The 17,382-nt window shown below is 45.9% G+C and overlaps 1 protein-coding gene across 8 annotated transcripts in view; it reads right to left on the reverse strand.

Annotated features, from left to right (window-relative positions):
• Nucleotides 1-433: 433 nt before the first annotated feature.
• Nucleotides 434-17,382, reverse strand: part of PTPN3 (protein tyrosine phosphatase non-receptor type 3) — a 163,823-nt gene continuing 146,874 nt past the window's right edge. For all 8 annotated transcript variants that reach the window (XM_032240311.1, XM_032240308.1, XM_032240312.1 and 5 more), the window contains 7 exons: nucleotides 14,988-15,078; nucleotides 14,655-14,716; nucleotides 12,908-13,054; nucleotides 6,662-6,790; nucleotides 5,619-5,764; nucleotides 4,986-5,121; nucleotides 434-4,357 (listed from right to left, as the gene is read on the reverse strand). In XM_032240311.1, the coding sequence (XP_032096202.1) occupies nucleotides 4,280-4,357; nucleotides 4,986-5,121; nucleotides 5,619-5,764; nucleotides 6,662-6,790; nucleotides 12,908-13,054; nucleotides 14,655-14,716; nucleotides 14,988-15,078 (789 nt within the window). In that variant the 3' untranslated portion in view covers nucleotides 434-4,279. The remainder of the gene's footprint in view (nucleotides 4,358-4,985; nucleotides 5,122-5,618; nucleotides 5,765-6,661; nucleotides 6,791-12,907; nucleotides 13,055-14,654; nucleotides 14,717-14,987; nucleotides 15,079-17,382) is intronic.

Here is a 17,382-nt window from a genome sequence, read left to right on the forward strand (position 1 = left end):
TAATTGAATCATGGGCGTGGTTCCCCCCACACTGTCCTCGTGGTGGTGAATATGTCTCAGGAGATCTGATGGCCTTATAAATGGGAGATCCCCTGCATGAGCTCTCTTGCCTGCCACCATGTAAGATGTGGCTTTGCTTCTCATTTGCCTTCCACCAGGATTGTGAGGCTTCCCCAGCCCTGTGGAATTGCAAGTCCATTAACCCTCTTTCATAAATTACCCAGTCTCAGGTATGTCTTTATTAGCAGCATGAGAATGGACTAATACACCAGGTCAAGGCCAAGATGGGAGTTCATGCTCCTGACCAGAGGGAAGGCGGAGATGAGCAGAGAGCACTCTCCTCCAAGAGTTCGTTTAAAAATGAAAGGAAAAAGCAAATACAAGAAAATATTTGCAGAAGTCTATTAGAATAAAAATATCAGCGGACAATAACAGTGTTGCATAGCTTGAACATTTTTATATTGATCAAATTGTTTTTCAGTAGAATCACTGATAGAACAGGTCAGAATGAAAAACATTCCAAATATACAGAAAACAGATTGCTGCTCAATTATGAACCTTTTCCAAATAACTTCACACAAATCCTTTGGTTGCTCCAAACAGAATGGGAGCTATGAGGATGGTGGCCCAGCCAGGCCGTCAGACTCCCAAGCATTTTGTCCCCGGTCTGAGGTCACAGAATCTTTGCCATTTTTACCGAGACTGCTCTCAGCTGAAGATGACAGGCAAGAACCAGAGGGCGGCCATCCTTGTCTATGCATTTAACAGCACCAAAGTCTGAGGGACAACCACCTGGTGACAAGTCGCAGAAATGTGACACATCTCTGTAGGAGCCATAAAACTTTGGTTTAGGATTAATTTTGATTCTCTGGAATATTAGGCTCCCAGAATGGCAAATCTTGACTTCACCTCATTCAGCCCAAACTTCCCTTTTTACATATAAGAAAACTGAGGGTTGAGGGCAGTGTATCTTGCCTAAGTCCAGGTCTAGACCCAAACCCTGCCTGTCACAATCTTTCCCTATTTCTGTTGCCTCTTTGTTGCCTCTGGAGGATGATGAGGCCTTTTTTGCTTGCCCTCAAATGATCATTTCTGGGGGACCAAAGAAAAAAAGATCAAGTAGCAGCAACATAGCAGCAGTGATATCCACACTAATCTAAAGGCGTATTTAAATATGAATTACTGTGGCAGGAAACGAAAGACCAGTACAAGTGTCTGATATGACCACTGCCCCCCAACCAAACTGAGTTGCATCTTTTCTTCTGGAAAGTCAAAACACCAAGTGCAGGTTCTAGAAGGTGACACCAGCAGGGATCTGTCATCTTGATTAAATTGGCACATCAACGTGGAGCCTCATTAGAACTTCTAGAAAGTGCCAGAATGTAGGATGTAAATGTCTTCTCCATTCATATCCAGCCAAATTTCCCAGGCAAAATATTTATCCTGATTCTGATGCAGTTCTTCACTTAGGACTAAAAAGAAGGCTTACGTATGATTGCTTAAGTGTATAAAGTAGTGATACAGGAATTGGAGCTACGGATTTTAATTGGTAATGTCTGTATAATTTACTTGTATCTTTTGCTCTTTTAGATAACTCTCTTGTTTTGTCTTGTTCTTCCCGGTATTTCCTAGATTTTGCTCCTGGCGAATTCTGGTGAATCAGAACCGCTGGCCTGCCCAGTGGCAGAAAACACTGCCTGCAACCTCCTGGTAAGCTTTTCAAAAACGTATGTGACCATAACGGCAACATTTCTGCAACCGTAATAAACAATTTGTTTTGGAGAAAAACAATAAAACACCCATCTCCAAAGACATTCAGACTACTTTGCAAACATTTTGCACACAGGGTGATGATGCATTTTTATTAAAATGGCAATGATTTGCTAAATATCGTAATGGCATTGAAATTTATGCCAGCGCTCCTGCCACCCCCTCTTTCTTGGAGCTTTGCTGAATTTTTCTGAGTCCAAATTATTTTATGCTCTTGTTCCCTCTCTTCTAGAAGAACATTTTCCAATTTCCTCTCATAAAAACCCAGTTAGGCTGGGGGCAGTGGCTCAGGCCTATAATCTCAACACTTTGGGAGGCTGAGGTGGGAAGATCACTTGAGGCCAGGAATTAGAGACCAGCTCAAGCAACACATCAAGATCCTATCTGTACAAAAAATAAAAAATGAGCCAGGCGAGGTGACACGCACCTGCAGGCCCAGCTACTGAGGAGGCTGAGGTGCAAGGATTGCGTGAGCCCAGGAATTTGAGGCTGCAGTGAACTATGATCACGTCACTGTACTCCAGCTTGGGTGACAGTGAGACCCTGTCTCTAGAAAGAGAAACAAAAATCCAGTGGATTCTACTTTTGACTGTTGTGTTTTTGGGCTAATCACTGCTAACTAAACTTTTCTAAGTAACTCATCCACAGCAGTGGCTGTTGATATTCCAGCTGATGAAGTCACATGAATAGCATGATCTTATTCAATCCTCATGTTCAATCTAAAGTCCTACATATTGCTTTTATTTTACAGATAATGAAAGAGAGGTAGAGCTTCTAAGTGAGCAGGCCCCCAAGTAGTTAGTGCTGAGTGGGAAGAGGAACTGAATCTCCTGCCCCTCAGCTGCAAACTTTCTGGTGGTTTCTTGTTTTGCAGTATGGGGTTATGGTACGGTGTGACATCTCCCTCCCACCCCTGCCACTTAGCAGTAAAATATCCATGTAGAAAAGACGGAAAGCATGCAATTAAATACGCTAGCTCTGGAAATGAAGAAACTTTAGGGTCCTCCCACCCCCTTAAATAGGTCTTTATCCATCTTGCCACCAACAAACTATTCAATTGGCACCGAATTTGCTGAATATCAAAATGGCTTCATTTCTGTGCATGATAACAGGGAAACATCTTTTCCGTAAATACCATTAAGAACCTGGCTTAACTCTCTCTTCTGAGTACATAAAAACCACTGTTTAAAAATACCACATTAAATGTTTATGCCATTTATTTTCCTTAAATAATAATTTGCTACAATCCTGTCACAAATTTTAAAAAATTTAACACAGTATTCACAAAGGCAGAATTCTTTAGGACGATCAAAGTGATGGTCTTAGAATAAATTAACATCAGATTGTATTTATATTCAGATAGTCTGATCCTCTCCTTTGAAATGCAATGGAGACCATTGTAACTGGGGGTGAATGCACACATTTGTTCTTCTATACAGAGACTCATTCTTTATGTATACTCAACGGTAATTTGAATCGTTAGAAATCCTGAGAAACACTCACCCCTGGGCACGCACACGTACACACCCCCACGGCCAACCCTCCAGAAGCTCGGTTTCCCATGGTTCAATTACTAGAAGCTCTTTTCTCGAAGGCCAAACATTTGGAATATTTAGATGACATTGTCCCATCTCCCCTTGGAAAAATCATAAAGTTTCAAGTGTAGGAACTTGAAGTAGCAGCAATACATGTAGGAGATTCAGTAGTCAGTGATTCCAGTCCTGGGTGCTGAGTGTGCAGTAGGAGGCAAGCAGAGACAAGAGACACACCTGCTTCTACAACTAAGCCACGAGATGACCAGAACACACTGAGGGTCCCAGTTCTCAGAGCCTCAGCTGAAAACTCACCTGAATGCACATTATGAATCCAGGTCAGGCACCAAGAGGAAACCTGAAGGGGGATATGATTCTCAGAAACATGAGTATCAGAAGTTGCCGGGAGATGGAACAAAGGGAGAGAGGGCAGAGAGGTGCTGCTCAGCCTTCAGCCTGACCCCCAGCACCCTGCCATTTAGTACGTTCATCAGGGTTTCCTTAGCATCAGTGCAGGTGAACCTGGGTGGTTCCAGCTCCACCTAGAAGCACAGAAAGCTCAGCCCTTACAGTCTGATACACAGAAACAAAACATCCAAACGACCCGAGATAACTACACCATCTTGTTGCTGGGAGGTCAACAGCTCTGTGGTGTCCTGTCTCAACTGCTCCAGGATGCCAACAGGGGTGTGTGTGTGATGTTAGGTAAGAAGGCATTAGGACAGGCCCCAAACTGAGATTCCTTTTGTATCTTTCCATAGAAATACAGGCCTAAATGATGCCATAAATGCATGCTTATCTACACCAGTTCCTATGTACACAATGTCTTTTCTACAGAAAGTTAAAGTGCCTGGGTTCAGAGGTGCCCATTCCTTTCCCAAAGCTACTGGTTCCTCTTGCTGCTTCCAAAGAGGAGGTCTGTCCTCTCTCAAGGAGGATGGGCTTGGGAAAGAGGAATGGATGTTTTCACAGTTGTCTTAACTAGGATCCAGCATCTGGACTAAGCCTTCTTCATACACACGAAGAATCGCTTCACACACGAACTTGTATTGGCTCTGGAAAAGAAAACAAAGCTGTCAGGTCCCGTAGCTTCAGGAAATGCTGCCCCCCACCCTGTTCCGGTGGGTCTTTTGCAGCATTTGTAAATACTTCCTGAGCACCAACTCCCCCATTTGTGGGGAGCCTTAATCATGCTCTTTCCACACCGCTTCACTGCCCCACTTGGAGTTCCAGGGGAAATCCCCAAGAGTTCCTCTTGAGGACAAGAGGATGTGGCACATGACCCTACTTTGAGCTCTGTTCCACCCGTGGAGGACCATGCAGGTACTCAGGGACCACATGGGTGGGACAGAGCTCAAAGTAGGGTCATATGAAACATGTACAGAGCCAAAAGGAGTACCCCGGTCTAGGTGGGAGGGTGATGGAGAAACGATGGTTCAGTGATACAGAATCCAACCAGGGCTCCTCCCTGACAGACGGGCTGGCAGGACATAAACCACAGAGGCAGCAGAACTCAGAGGTGAGATGGGTGTGGTTGTCGCCATGGACAAGCTCGAGAACCGGGGCAAGCGGTTCAGTCCCCCCGAGCTGCAGTCTCTTAACTGACAAATCCCTTCTCTCAGGCCTGCCTGGTGTAAGTGCTCGGAAAGTGCCAGCCTTCGTTATTACTGGATTTCTACTCACTGATGTCTGCACCATCATGGCACGCTGGTCTCGCATTTTTCGGACAATATCCAGGGGGTAAACGGGCAGGTTCCTCTCAGTTAGGCACATGGCTGTTTCCATAGTGACCAACACACCGGTTCGACCTATTCCAGCACTGGAGAGGGGAGAAGAGACAGACTTGGGATTTGTCTGAGTAGCCTTTCTGCACGGCGCAGTGTTGACTCAGAAGGGGCTTTCCTCTCCTGGCCTTGGGGAAGACAAAACTCGCACTCAGGGTATGCTCTCAAACAGGTTGAGACAGCCTATCCTCACACAGCTGAGGCTGGGGGCTCATAGCTAGTGGAGAGAGAGCCAGTGTTAAGTGCCAAGTCCCCTCCCTTTCTCACTCACATCTATGACGAAGGTCAGCTGACAGAGGACAGGAGAAAGGGTGTGCAGGGGACTTTGTCAGCTCTGCGCTGCATTCACAAGTTTAGGATTTCACAAAATCCCAAATCACTTTTGAAATAGTGAAGAACTACAGTCAATAGAGATCTGTAAGAGCACACTACTTTGTGGGATATAGGGTGGGTTTGGTGCCTGCCAATTCTCTCCAGGCCTTTCCCAACAGGCAAAAGTATCCTAAACCTAACAAAACAACAGGTGCCGTACCTGCAGTGAACCAAGACGGGCTCATTGTCCACTCTCAGGGACCTCACATAGTTTACAAATTCCAGAAAGTCGGAGGAGTCATCGGGCACACCGTGGTCAGGCCACGCAACGTACTGGAGATGTGTCACTGTGTGCTCTTCGCCGGTCTGTGGGAGATGCAGTGGCCTTGGTAAGCCCACCCAGCCCCAACCCAGACACCAGGGGTCCCCGTCTCCTGATGCTATCTCCCCTGGTGCGCAGCCCTGCTGTGGCCCCTGCCAATTCCTTTCCTGCTTCCCCAAAGATCTCCATCCCCTCAGGCTCAGCCGCAGCCTGTCCTGCAGGGCTGCCTTCCTTGATCACTCTGCCCAGTGATTTCCTCCATGTCTCCTATGGTACTTGCTATTAGGGGCCACACATGCTAACAATCTTTAACTGTGGCAAAATATACATAACACGAGGCACCGTAACCACATTTAAATGTCCAGTTCTGTGGCATTAAGAATAGTTGCAATTTTGTACAGCCATCACCACTATCTATTTCTAGAACTTTAAAAATCCCACAAACATAAACCCTGCACCCATTATGCCATATGGCGTAATGTCCACATATCTCCTTTCTCCTTCTTCCCCAGGCCCTTGGCAACTGCTGTTCTACTTTCTGTCTCTATGAATTGGATGACTCTAGGCACTTCACAGAAGTAGAATCCTACAGTATTTGTCTATGTCTGGCTTATTTCACTTAGTATAATATGCTCAAGATTCCCCTGTTGTAGCAGGGGTCAGAATCTCTTCCTTTTTTAAAGCTGAATCATATTCCATCATACGGACAGACTGCGTGCTGTTTATCCATTCCTCCATTGATGGACACTGGGCTGCTTGCGCCTCTTGTGACTAGGGCCACTACGAACTCTGGGTCCCGCCTCTTTGATGGGCAGTCTTGTGTGCCGACATGCTTGCCAGGTGGAAACAGAGAGCACACCCAGAAGCGGGACCACTTGGGATGACAGCGGCCACTGACTCAGCACCTGCCCCTCCGCTGTGCCCCTCCGGCTGTGGCTCACCTGGGTGTTTGTGACCAGCATTTCTCGGGACACATAGGCAATGGTGCAGTCCTCTGACTGACACTGGATGTGAAAGCTGCCATGGTCCATGACGTCGGGGGGATCCGGCCAGTACTGGTGACATTTGGTCTATAAGAAACCACCAAGAGTGAATAAGCCCCCTCTGCGGGGTGTCCGTGCAAGTAGTTAACCCTGGACAGGCGGATGGGTTAGGCAAACTCTCATGCACACCCAAGAGAGCTGATGGAAGAAAACAAACTCTGCCAAGTCCGATCAGCTGTCTGTGTTCTTAGGGTGGGGTGCGGGCAGCCTGCCAGGGGCCCGGCCACAGGTCTCTGCTCAACCCCGGGCTGCAGCCTGGAGGAGGAGGATGAGAGACTCAGCGTCTTCATCACCAGGGGCCATTTGCAGGAAGAGCAGCAGGACCTTGGCCTGTGAGCAACCTCTCTGCCTTCCCCCAGTCCCTGAGGCCCCTCCTCCTGTACTTCACCATCCTCCCCACCCTTTTGAGGAGGCGTCTCTGGGCACAGCAGTTAAGGGCACACAACTGGTGTCACGCACAACTCCGCCGGGATCCTCTCCTCCTCCATTTGTCAGCCAGATGATGTTGAACCAGTTGCTTAACCTCTCTGATTTTCATGTTTTCCACCAAAAAGATGGAGATAGCTCCTGCCTCAGGACTGGTGAGGCAGCCGGAGGTGGTGTGCAGTGCTTAGCCACTATGGGGGAGGCAGGCCAGGGGTGGCCATTACTTCTGCTGCTGTCATGGGTTACACACCAGCTTGAGTAAGAGTGATTAGAGGTTCCACAAAAACCCAGATTAAGGGATTTCCAAACCGAGATGAATCCTTTCTCACTGGAGCAGCATCTCTGAAGCCCTTGAAGGTTTTCTTAGCTGAAGTCCTAAGGAGGTGATATCCCCACAGCAGACAAGGAACCCACTTAATCCCAACTACTCTTCTCAAAACCACACCCGGGGACTGGAAAATGAGAAACAAGCCCCACTCAGGCCTGCAAATCCCTGAGGACATAGCGTTCTGAGCTCTTCTGGCAGCATCTGTCCAGAATCTCACACCCAGCAGCATGTTGCCAGCCTCCCAGCTTCCGTGACCTCTGTGGTCCATTGGTGACTTCCCTGGAAGCGCTTCTTCCATCGCTTCATAGGCTTAGCTTTGCATATATCACTGTTTAAATTTAGTGTTTAAAGACACTGCTTGGTAAAATGTCCACTTAGGCAGCAAGGCTATTCCACAGGGAACCAATCTCTGAGTCAGGCTTCATCAGTCCCTCTCGTTGGCTCAGCAAATGGATCTAGGAACCACAGCCCATGGAAGGTGCATACAGACAGGCTGATCCCACCACTCTCCCCAATTTCTATCCCCCCCTTTCCAAAACCTGCAGCTTGTCCTGTAAGCCATCTGAGCACCTGCCTCTGGCTTCTAAGCAGACTTCAGGGGTAGGCTGTCCATCCCATCATAAATCCTTCTGTCAGTTAAATCCTAACTCATTAAACAAGCATCTTCCCCCAAGCCTATATGTGGTTATACCAACTTAAGTAAAAATTACATTTGTTCATGGTGAGAAAAGTGGCATAACTACAATATACATGTAATTTGTTAGAAAACAGCTTCTCTATTCTTACTTTCAAATGTCACAGTGAATACTTGAAATTAAAGTATGCTGCTGGAAAGCTGGAGTTAAGAATTTACTTGGAAACCTTAAATATGGGTAATTTTGGTTAGTAGCCATGTTGTGACTTTGCTTAGACATGAGGGGGTTAAGGGCTGTAGGGCCCGAGGCACAGTGGACAGACACAGGCCCTCTCTTGTCCCCTCATCTGCACAGGAAGGATAAATCCCTGCCCTGTAGGTTCCCAGTGGTCCCGCCCACAGGATAAATGCAGGCAAGATATTCTCTGACGTGATCAACCCATGTAAGGCAGAACTACAAATATCTGTACTTCCAGAGAGGCTCCCCTTATTCTACGGTGACTCTGACCAGTACTAGACTCTCTCTCTACCTCTGACCAAATAGAGATTGTAGTTCAATTTGGATCTGAAAGCACTGGGGCGGGGGGAGTGGAAACAGCAAGAAGTCTGTGGAGATCATGAGTTTCAACCCTGGTTAATAAATTCTACTAAACATATTTGGTTAGTGATCTTGGGGAAATTACTTAACTTCTTTGGGCCTCAGTCTCCACATGAATGCTGCTACAGTGAGGGGTGATGATGCTGAAGCGTCGTATCTTTACAACGGCAGATGCTCAGCACTGAATGGTGCCTTTCATGAACATGGCTTTACCTTGGTTTCAAAACAACCCCATGGGGTAGGTACTATGGTTGTCTCTGTTTTGCATATGAGTAAACTGAGGCTCAGAGAAGGAATCTGTGTGTGTCAGATCACATGGAGAGGAACTGGGGCAGAGCTGGAATTTCACAACAGGCCTGTGCACTCTTAGCCAGGCTGATATACTCTGGAATGACAAGAAAATGCACCTTCCATGGGCTGTGGTTCCTAGATCCATTTGCTGAGCCAACGAGAGGGACTGATGAAGCCTGACTCAGAGATTGGTTCCCTGTGGAATAGCCTTGCTGCCTAAGTGGACATTTTACCAAGCAGTGTCTTTAAACACTAAATTTAAACAGTGATATATGCAAAGCTAAGCCTATGAAGCGATGGAAGAAGCGCTTCCAGGGAAGTCACCAATGGACCACAGAGGTCACGGAAGCTGGGAGGCTGGCAACATGCTGCTGGGTGTGAGATTCTGGACAGATGCTGCCAGAAGAGCTCAGAACGCTATGTCCTCAGGGATTTGCAGGCCTGAGTGGGGCTTGTTTCTCATTTTCCAGTCCCCGGGTGTGGTTTTGAGAAGAGGCTTCGGGAAGGGAAAGCTGACCAGGGAGATGGCTTCTGAAAGGATGTGTCTTTATGGACCAGAGGTAACAAGCTACACTGGGTGGAAGAAAAGCCATACACCCCCTGTGAGTCTCACTCTACTCAGTGCATGATATGGGCGAACACAAATGTGACACGCTGACAATTTCATCTCTCAGAGAAAGGGACAAACCTGCTCACCTGGAGTGACTGATTCCCAATCCAGAGGCCCTGGTGGGTGGTGATGGGGACGAAATAGGAAGTTTGGGATAAAGGGCTCGGGTCATCTGGTCATCCAAGGGTTTGTAACAGGAAAGGGAGGAAATATGCATGCTTGATTTCAGAAGAACAGGTTCCTAACAATGGGTAACATGCCAATGAAGGAGAAAGAGCGCTATCTCAAGAAGATGGACTAGTTAAGGTTTAGTGGGAGTCAGGGGCCAACTTTAGAAGGTTTCATGGTGAAAAGCTTGCTTTCTTGCTCACTTAGTCAATCAACATCCCTGGGGATGCAGAGATGAATTAGGCAGGATGAGGCACTGTCCTCAAGGTGCTCTCAAATCTGGTGTGGGGAATGTGGTAAAAAGGAAAGATAGACAGAGGGAAGGCTCACATAGGAGAGGGAGGCAACATCCCGGAGAGAGAGGACAGGGATCTCAGCATTGAAGGACGAGGGTCTCCATCAGGTTGGCAAGGCAAGGGTGGATCACTCAGGCAGAGAGAATGGGACACACATGGTCAAGAGGTAAAGAGGCACGTGGTATACCCAGGGTGACAGACAGTACGATACACCTGCACAGAAGGTACAAGTCAGTCTCAAGGTGAGAATGCTTGGTGCATGTGAGGAGCCACCAGAGGGTTTGAGCAGAGACGTGGCTGGCCCAGACAACCCTCTGGAAAGGTCTCACTGAAAGCTGTGCCAACAGATGGACCAGACGTGGGGAGGGGGAGCCTCTAGGCCAGGAAGCCGCCAAGGAGGCTGTTGCTGCTCCTGGAAGAGAAATGCAAAAGCTCTGAGAGAAGGCAGGGGTCTTGGGGACAGAGAGGGAGATCAGTGGTGGCAGCCTGTGGTGAGTGGACATGGGAAATGAAGAGAAGGGAGGGGCCAAGACCGATTCCAGGTTCCTGGCTTGGACGACTGGGCAGATGGGTGCCACCGGCCAGAGTGGTGAGCTCATGTGTGACCACCTGGGTGCAGGTATGTAGCTGACAGCTTCAGCTTTGGGCATGTTGTATGTGGGGACACTCGGGTAGATGTGTCCTATCAACAAATGAGCAGGAGGGTCTGGGTTCAGGAGATGGAAGGAATCGGTGCCTAGATCCATTTGCTGAACCAGCCAGAGGGGCTGACGAAGTCTGACTCAGAGATCGGTTCCCTGTGGAAGAGCCTCGTTGCCTAAGTGCACATTTTACCACACAAGTGTCCTTAACAGATAACAAAAGCAAGTGGGTTTGTAGAGCTTTGTGCTTCCCCAAACCTAATCCTGTCACCTCACATGATCCTCATGGCAACCCAGGGGCGCCTAATGTTGCCCAGAGCAGCAAACCTACCTCCTTGCCCTGAGAGATGAGGAGGGCAGGATCCTGACTCACTATGCCACGTGGAGCACCCAGTATGGGATGGGCAGCCAGTCAAGGGTAGCTCATTCTTAATTCTCAAAACAACCCCAAGGGACAGGCATTACTACCTCCTTTCTAGTGATGAGGAAACTGAGGCTTAGAGCCCTATGCAAGGCTAAACAGTGAAAAGCGCTGGTGCTAGAACTCAAACTCCTCCTCTGATCCCAAAGCCCCTCCCTCCCTCTGTCAGTCAGCGGGGCCAGGAAGAGTACCTGTATTATTCACATACAGACGTAAAAAATAGTCTTTCTCTCCAAAAGAAACATCTCTGATGGAAAGTGAGGGAGAATAACTTTTTCAATTGTAAAGTCGTGTTTCTAAGAAGAAACCCATGAGACTCAAGGGAGAGCACAAAGAAAAACATTTTGGGTAGGAATTTAAAAAGGGAGAAACGAAATATGTCATGGGGGAGTGTCCCACTGATCGCTGGGGATATGAGGCTTCAAAGGAGGCTCGAGGCTCTCTCTGCACCTGCAGACCTAAGAGCAGTGCAGCTTGGGGGTGTGGACTCCAGCCAGCCTCATACCTGCGGGGAGTCCTACTCCACTAAAGGCATGGTATGGACTCTGGCCAGCTGCACACCTGCTGGGAGCCCCAATCTACTAAATGCATGATGCAGGAGAAAACAAATGGGAGATGCTGAAAGTTTCATCTGTCAGGGAAAGGGGCAAAGTTGCTGCCTGGAGTAATGGACTCCTAATCTGGAAGAACTGGTGGGTGGTGACGTGGACAGGTTAGGGCCTTCAGGATAAAGGGCTGAGGTTATCCTGTCATCCAAGAGTTTGCAACAGGAGAGGGAGGCAGCATGCACCCTGGATTTCAGAAGAACAGGTTTCTACAAATGGATAAACAGAGGAGGTTAAGTTCCAGGGTCAGGGATAGTGAAGGGAATGCTAGACTTCAGAGGAGACAGGAATCGCTAATGCAGGAAACTGACGAAGCAGCTGGAATGGCTTCAGTAAGAAGGAAAGCACTGGGAAACAAAGAAACCCTCAGAGGCACAAGGAAGACCCCTGATAAGCTCAGGTGCAGAGTGGACATCAACAAAAGAGGGGAGCTGTCAGCAGCACAGAGCCGGCAGAGCAGCAGCCACAGGAGCGGCCAGAGGAAGCTGAGGCCTCCTGGATTGCAGGAAGAGCATTTTCTCCTGAGCTGGAAGAAGCTAAACGAGGGAAAGAAGGGGGCTGCTACACAGGGCAGAACGTCTGTCACCAACCAAACCTAACACAACAGGCCTTTCCTGGGCGGGGTGAGCTCCCTTTTCTCTGAGGAGAAGAATGACCTTCCTGCTGAAAAGGCAGAGCCAACATTACAGGGAAAATTGAAGCCCAGACGGATAAGACAGGGACAGCACTGAGCTGCCTGAACGGATTCTACGGAAAATGGCTCAGTGATGTAACTTCTACTTTTTACAAAGGCCACTGTGAACCTGGCACACATGTTGCTCTTTCAGGACCAGCACTTGTCCTGGGTGGACAAGGCCATGTCACTGCCAGGGTTCTGGGACACATGAAGAAAGGCTAGGGGAAGTGCCTTCTGGCCTGTTACAATGGATCCAAGCTGGGACTGGGCAGGAGGAGGGCTGAGCTTCCCGTCACTGGGGGTGTGTATTGGTTGCTCTGTAGAGGAGATTTAGGGTCACATACGGGCTGGACCAGGAGATTCTGATGACCCTTCCCAGCACTGAGATTGGCGCTCCACAGAGCACGGTGTGACACTGCACACATGTGAACTGGAAATCAAGCTACTTACCCGCCCTCGCTCTGTGAGAGTCGTCAACATAACGATGAGTGACAGCTTCTGATCCCAGACGACCTGCCAAAACTGTGCACAGGTATGCGGCAGAGGCCCCTGAGCGGCGATGTACCTGTTCACAAGTTTAGCAGCAGGAATTTCCATCTGGCAAGAAATTGGTCAAGTATTAGACTCTGTTGCTGCCACAAGGTGGACTGGGTTGCTAATTGGCATTGCACCAGAAAATGATCTCTTTATCAATTCAAAGCAAGTAAGAAAAATCGAACAAAGTTTTACTTCTAAAACTCCTTGAAAGACGATCTGACAACACCAGCATTAGATCTTTAAGATAAAAGTGTGTGGTACTCAGTAGGCAAAAATCAGAACTCTATCTGTGCGACGGCAAAAGAGTTTCAATGACTTTCATTGCTCTATCCTGAATAGAATCAATACTAGCGATCTACATTTTTAGCAGTACAGTATATACCATTCCTAGCCCCTACGTCTTTCCCTCTGCAGAGTTTTCTATCAAAATAGAAAACTGTACATTTATTTAAAGTACAGACCCATACGGGTTTACGCCACCAATTCTGGTTGCAGTTTGCTTTCTGCATGGCTTCCAATGCTTGCTTGTATCATAAAGTTGATCAATTTTGATATTAAATGTTGAAATGTTTTGAAATTAGTATTTCAGGTAGAAATAGTCCTGCTCCATATTTCCTTTTTCCCCTCTGGACTGAGTCCTTTTGATGAAAGAACACTCAGAAGCTGCTGAGCTTTGGGCTGGTACTGGGATTCACTCACTCTCAGGTAGGCAAGGTAAAGGAAGTCTTCTAATTCGTGGTTTGGTTGGTGCTTGGGTAAATGGCTTCCTCAGTCCTGGGATTGCATGAAAAGACTGGTCTTTGTGATGTTGCTGCCCCTAACATTTCTGATGCTCTGCTTTTAAGATACTGGGAATGTTGAAGTGAGGGTCAATGAATCCATGGATGCTTTGGAACAGGTGGAATCATGGATGAGGCCAATTTTTATTAGGGCATTTCTCGACAATTTATTTCTCGACAATTTGTTCTAACTTGAGAACTTAATCTGAGAAATTATCTGTCTGTTTAGGAGTTGGCAGACCACGTATTGCCTGAAGGCCAAATCTGCCTGCCACCTTGCAAGCTGAGTGGCTTTTAATCTTTTTAAGTGGTTACATTTCAAATGCAAAGACCACACATCACTATCTGGTTGCCTACAGAAAGTCTGACCCCAGGTTCAGATAGAAGGAATGGAAATTTAAAGAGGCACTTGCAGAGAGAAAGAAAACAAGTGCTTTTCCCATAACACGTGAAACATTCCACTTTCTTTTTGGGTTATATGTACAGGGAAGGTTTTGTTTTTCTCTTTTTTTTTTTAAGGCAGGATGACACTAATTACATGGAGAGCAACAGTTACAAACACAACACTGGCAGAAACAAACACCTGAATGGAAGCAGCTCAGTATAGAGGCATGCGGACAACTGAATTAGAAACACAGAACAAGTCTCATCCCCTCTTCCGTGAGCTTTGTGACCTTTCAAATTATTTTAACTCTCCGAACCTTCGTTTCCTCCTCTGTAATATGAGACTATTCTGCCTTCCCTCCCATGGCTGCCGTGGTGCTGAAATGCCGCGGTGAACAGGAAAGCACTCTGTCAACTGCAAAGCCCCACACAGGCCCTCATCATCATCGTTACAGTGGTGAATGTGCTCTTTAGCATCATCCAGATTCCTAACTTACATTCACGTAACTTGCATTGATATAATCTTCATTTCCCTGCAATAATACCCGGGTGGTGTCATCTGCAGGGAAGAGAAAAAATTACCGATTATTCCGAGCATGATTTTTATCATACCAAGTAAACCAGAGTTCAGTTCCCAGCCCCATCTGCAGCTCTGCCTCATTAGCATAAACACTATTCCCCAACTGTTCAGAGTCTGAAATGGCTGCAGTAAAGACGGTGGTGTTTACAGACACACTGAAAATCGTTCCAGAATACCAGACAATCTGTTTTAAAAAGGGAAACATTATCTCAGTGGAGGGGGGAAGGAGGCATTCATGCCGGATACTCACAAGGCAGCACATCTTTATATCGGTTTTTGTCCAAATTTTGAGGCAGCTTTGCAAACGTGATGGCCAAACCTGGCTTTTTTCTATAGAGTTGCTATGTGAGAAATAGAGAAAAAAGAAAGCATTGCAAAAATCAGATGAAAAAAGTGTGAAAACATACTTTATCATTCACAGCACCAAAATCTTAACATTTTAAAGTGATTATGTGTTATATAGTAAAAGATAATCTTCCCAATGAGAAATTCTGCAGTTCCACGAGAAACTGACTAAACGCTTTCATAGTTTTTTTTTTTTTTTTTTTTTTTTTTTTTAAATTTGAAAAAATGCCATAGGAAGGGACTGGTTCTCAGGTAATGGAGCATGGTTAAGTGAAACCCTGTCTTTAAGACAACTATTTGACAAGAGCTGAAAGCAAGAGGTGGGGGGAAGAATTCGGACTCAAAATTAAATGGAAATCATCTAAATTAGTCTCGAACCATTTCCCTCCAATTCAACGCTGTGAACCACACCCTTTAAGAACAAAAGCACTTCATTCATCATTGCAGAAGTCTGTTTCTACAGGAAAAACGTTTATCCCAATATACGGTAAACTTCATTTACAGAGGTACTTTCCTACAAATGTAATCACTACTGAAAATCTCAAATAACAAAATCTTTGCAAACGTAAAGTCACATATTAGACATGTCTGTATGGTGCCTGACATGATTTTCACAACAGCCCTGTAAGAGGTATTAACTGTATTCTTACTTTGCAAGTTCAATGCTTTGCCCAAGATCACAAACAAGAACTCGGATCTGATTCCAAAGCTTATGTTTTCTTTTCTGTATGACTGTTTCTCCTTTTAATCCCTTTCTACCAGTGATTTTTATTAACTCTATGGGAGGTTAAAAACAGTTTTTTCAGTGTTGGAAGTGATTTTTGTGTGTATATGTGTGGAAGATTTGGGAAATTCAGCTAATAGAAAGAAAAATATTATCAGTAATTTCACAACCTTGAGATAAGCTTTTCATATATTTTCTCCAGCTTATTTTTTTCTGTGCCTACATGCACACAAATGAACAGAAGTATATATACACAAACATATAATACATTTATATACTGTGTTTTTAAAAGCAAAAATGAGACTCAATAACATATTGCCACATTTTTTTTTTCTTTCTGAGACAAGATCTCTGTTGCCCAGGCTGGAGTGCAGTGGCATGATCTCGGCTCACTGCAATCTTCGCCTCCCAGGTTCAAGAGATTCTTGTGCCTCAGCCTTCAGAGTAGCGGGGACTACAGGTGTGTATCACCATGCCTGGCTAATTTTTGTATTTTTAGTAGAGACAGGGTTTCCTCATGTTGGCCAGGCTGGTCTCAAACTCCTGACCTCAAGTGATCCACCTGCCTAGGCCTTCCAAAGTGCAGGGATTACAAAGTGTAAGCCACCGTGTCCGGCCATATTGCACTTCCTTATGCTATGTGTTCTATGCAACCTAAGTGTCCTAAAAGAAGATAAGTATTACTTAGAAAAAGTTTCAAAGTCAAGAAATTTGGAAAATACTTATTTTATGTTCTATGAATCTCTAATAAGATAAGTCCTGCAATGCATCATGCAAATATTTAATTACGATCAGCTAAGCATTTCTCAAGCTAATCTGGCCGTGGAAAATCTCAGCATCTAATGGAGTATTCTGGGAAATAATGATCCTAATTTTCAAGCTGCTTTCTCCTCTTATTGTATAGTATCTATTTCCCATGTCATTATTTTTTACACATATGATCTTTAATGGCTCAATAATCTAGTTTACTATAATGTATTTTAACTTTTATCCTACTTTTTCATTAGGCTGTTTTCAAATTCTTTTACTCATAAACTTCTAAGAAGAGAATTAAAGAATAGTTTTTTTTTTGTTTTTAGATGGAGTTTCACTCTGTTGCCCAGGCTGGAGTGCAGTAGTGGGATATTGGCTCACTGCAACCTCAGCCTCCCAGGTTGAAGCGATTCTTCTGCCTCAGTGTCCTGAGTAGCTGGGATTATAGGCGCCCACCACCACACCTGGCTAATTTTTGTATTTTTAGTAGAGACAGTGTTTCGCCATGTCGGCCAGGCTTGTCTCAAACTCCTGACCTCAGGTGATCCACCCGCCTCGGCCTCTGAAAGTGCTAGGATTTCTAAGAGTTTTGATACATATAACCAAGTTGCCCTACAGGGACGTATGATAAATTCACTAAATTGCGGCCAACAGCCTTGATAAAGATGTGTTTGCAGTTTCAGTAGGGAGGGTAAAAGGATTTCTCCTTCTATATTTTTGCAAACTGTATTGTTTTGTAAACTGGCTTCTGTTAGTCTGTTTTTTGCTCTTACTAAATAAACAAATTGCACAGAACTCCCCAGCAGAGAATTAATGTGGAGAA

This window comes from Sapajus apella, unplaced genomic scaffold (genome assembly GCF_009761245.1).
Source record: "Sapajus apella isolate SASKATOON/1434 unplaced genomic scaffold, GSC_monkey_1.0 scaffold46, whole genome shotgun sequence".
Taxonomy (NCBI): domain Eukaryota; kingdom Metazoa; phylum Chordata; class Mammalia; order Primates; family Cebidae; genus Sapajus; species Sapajus apella.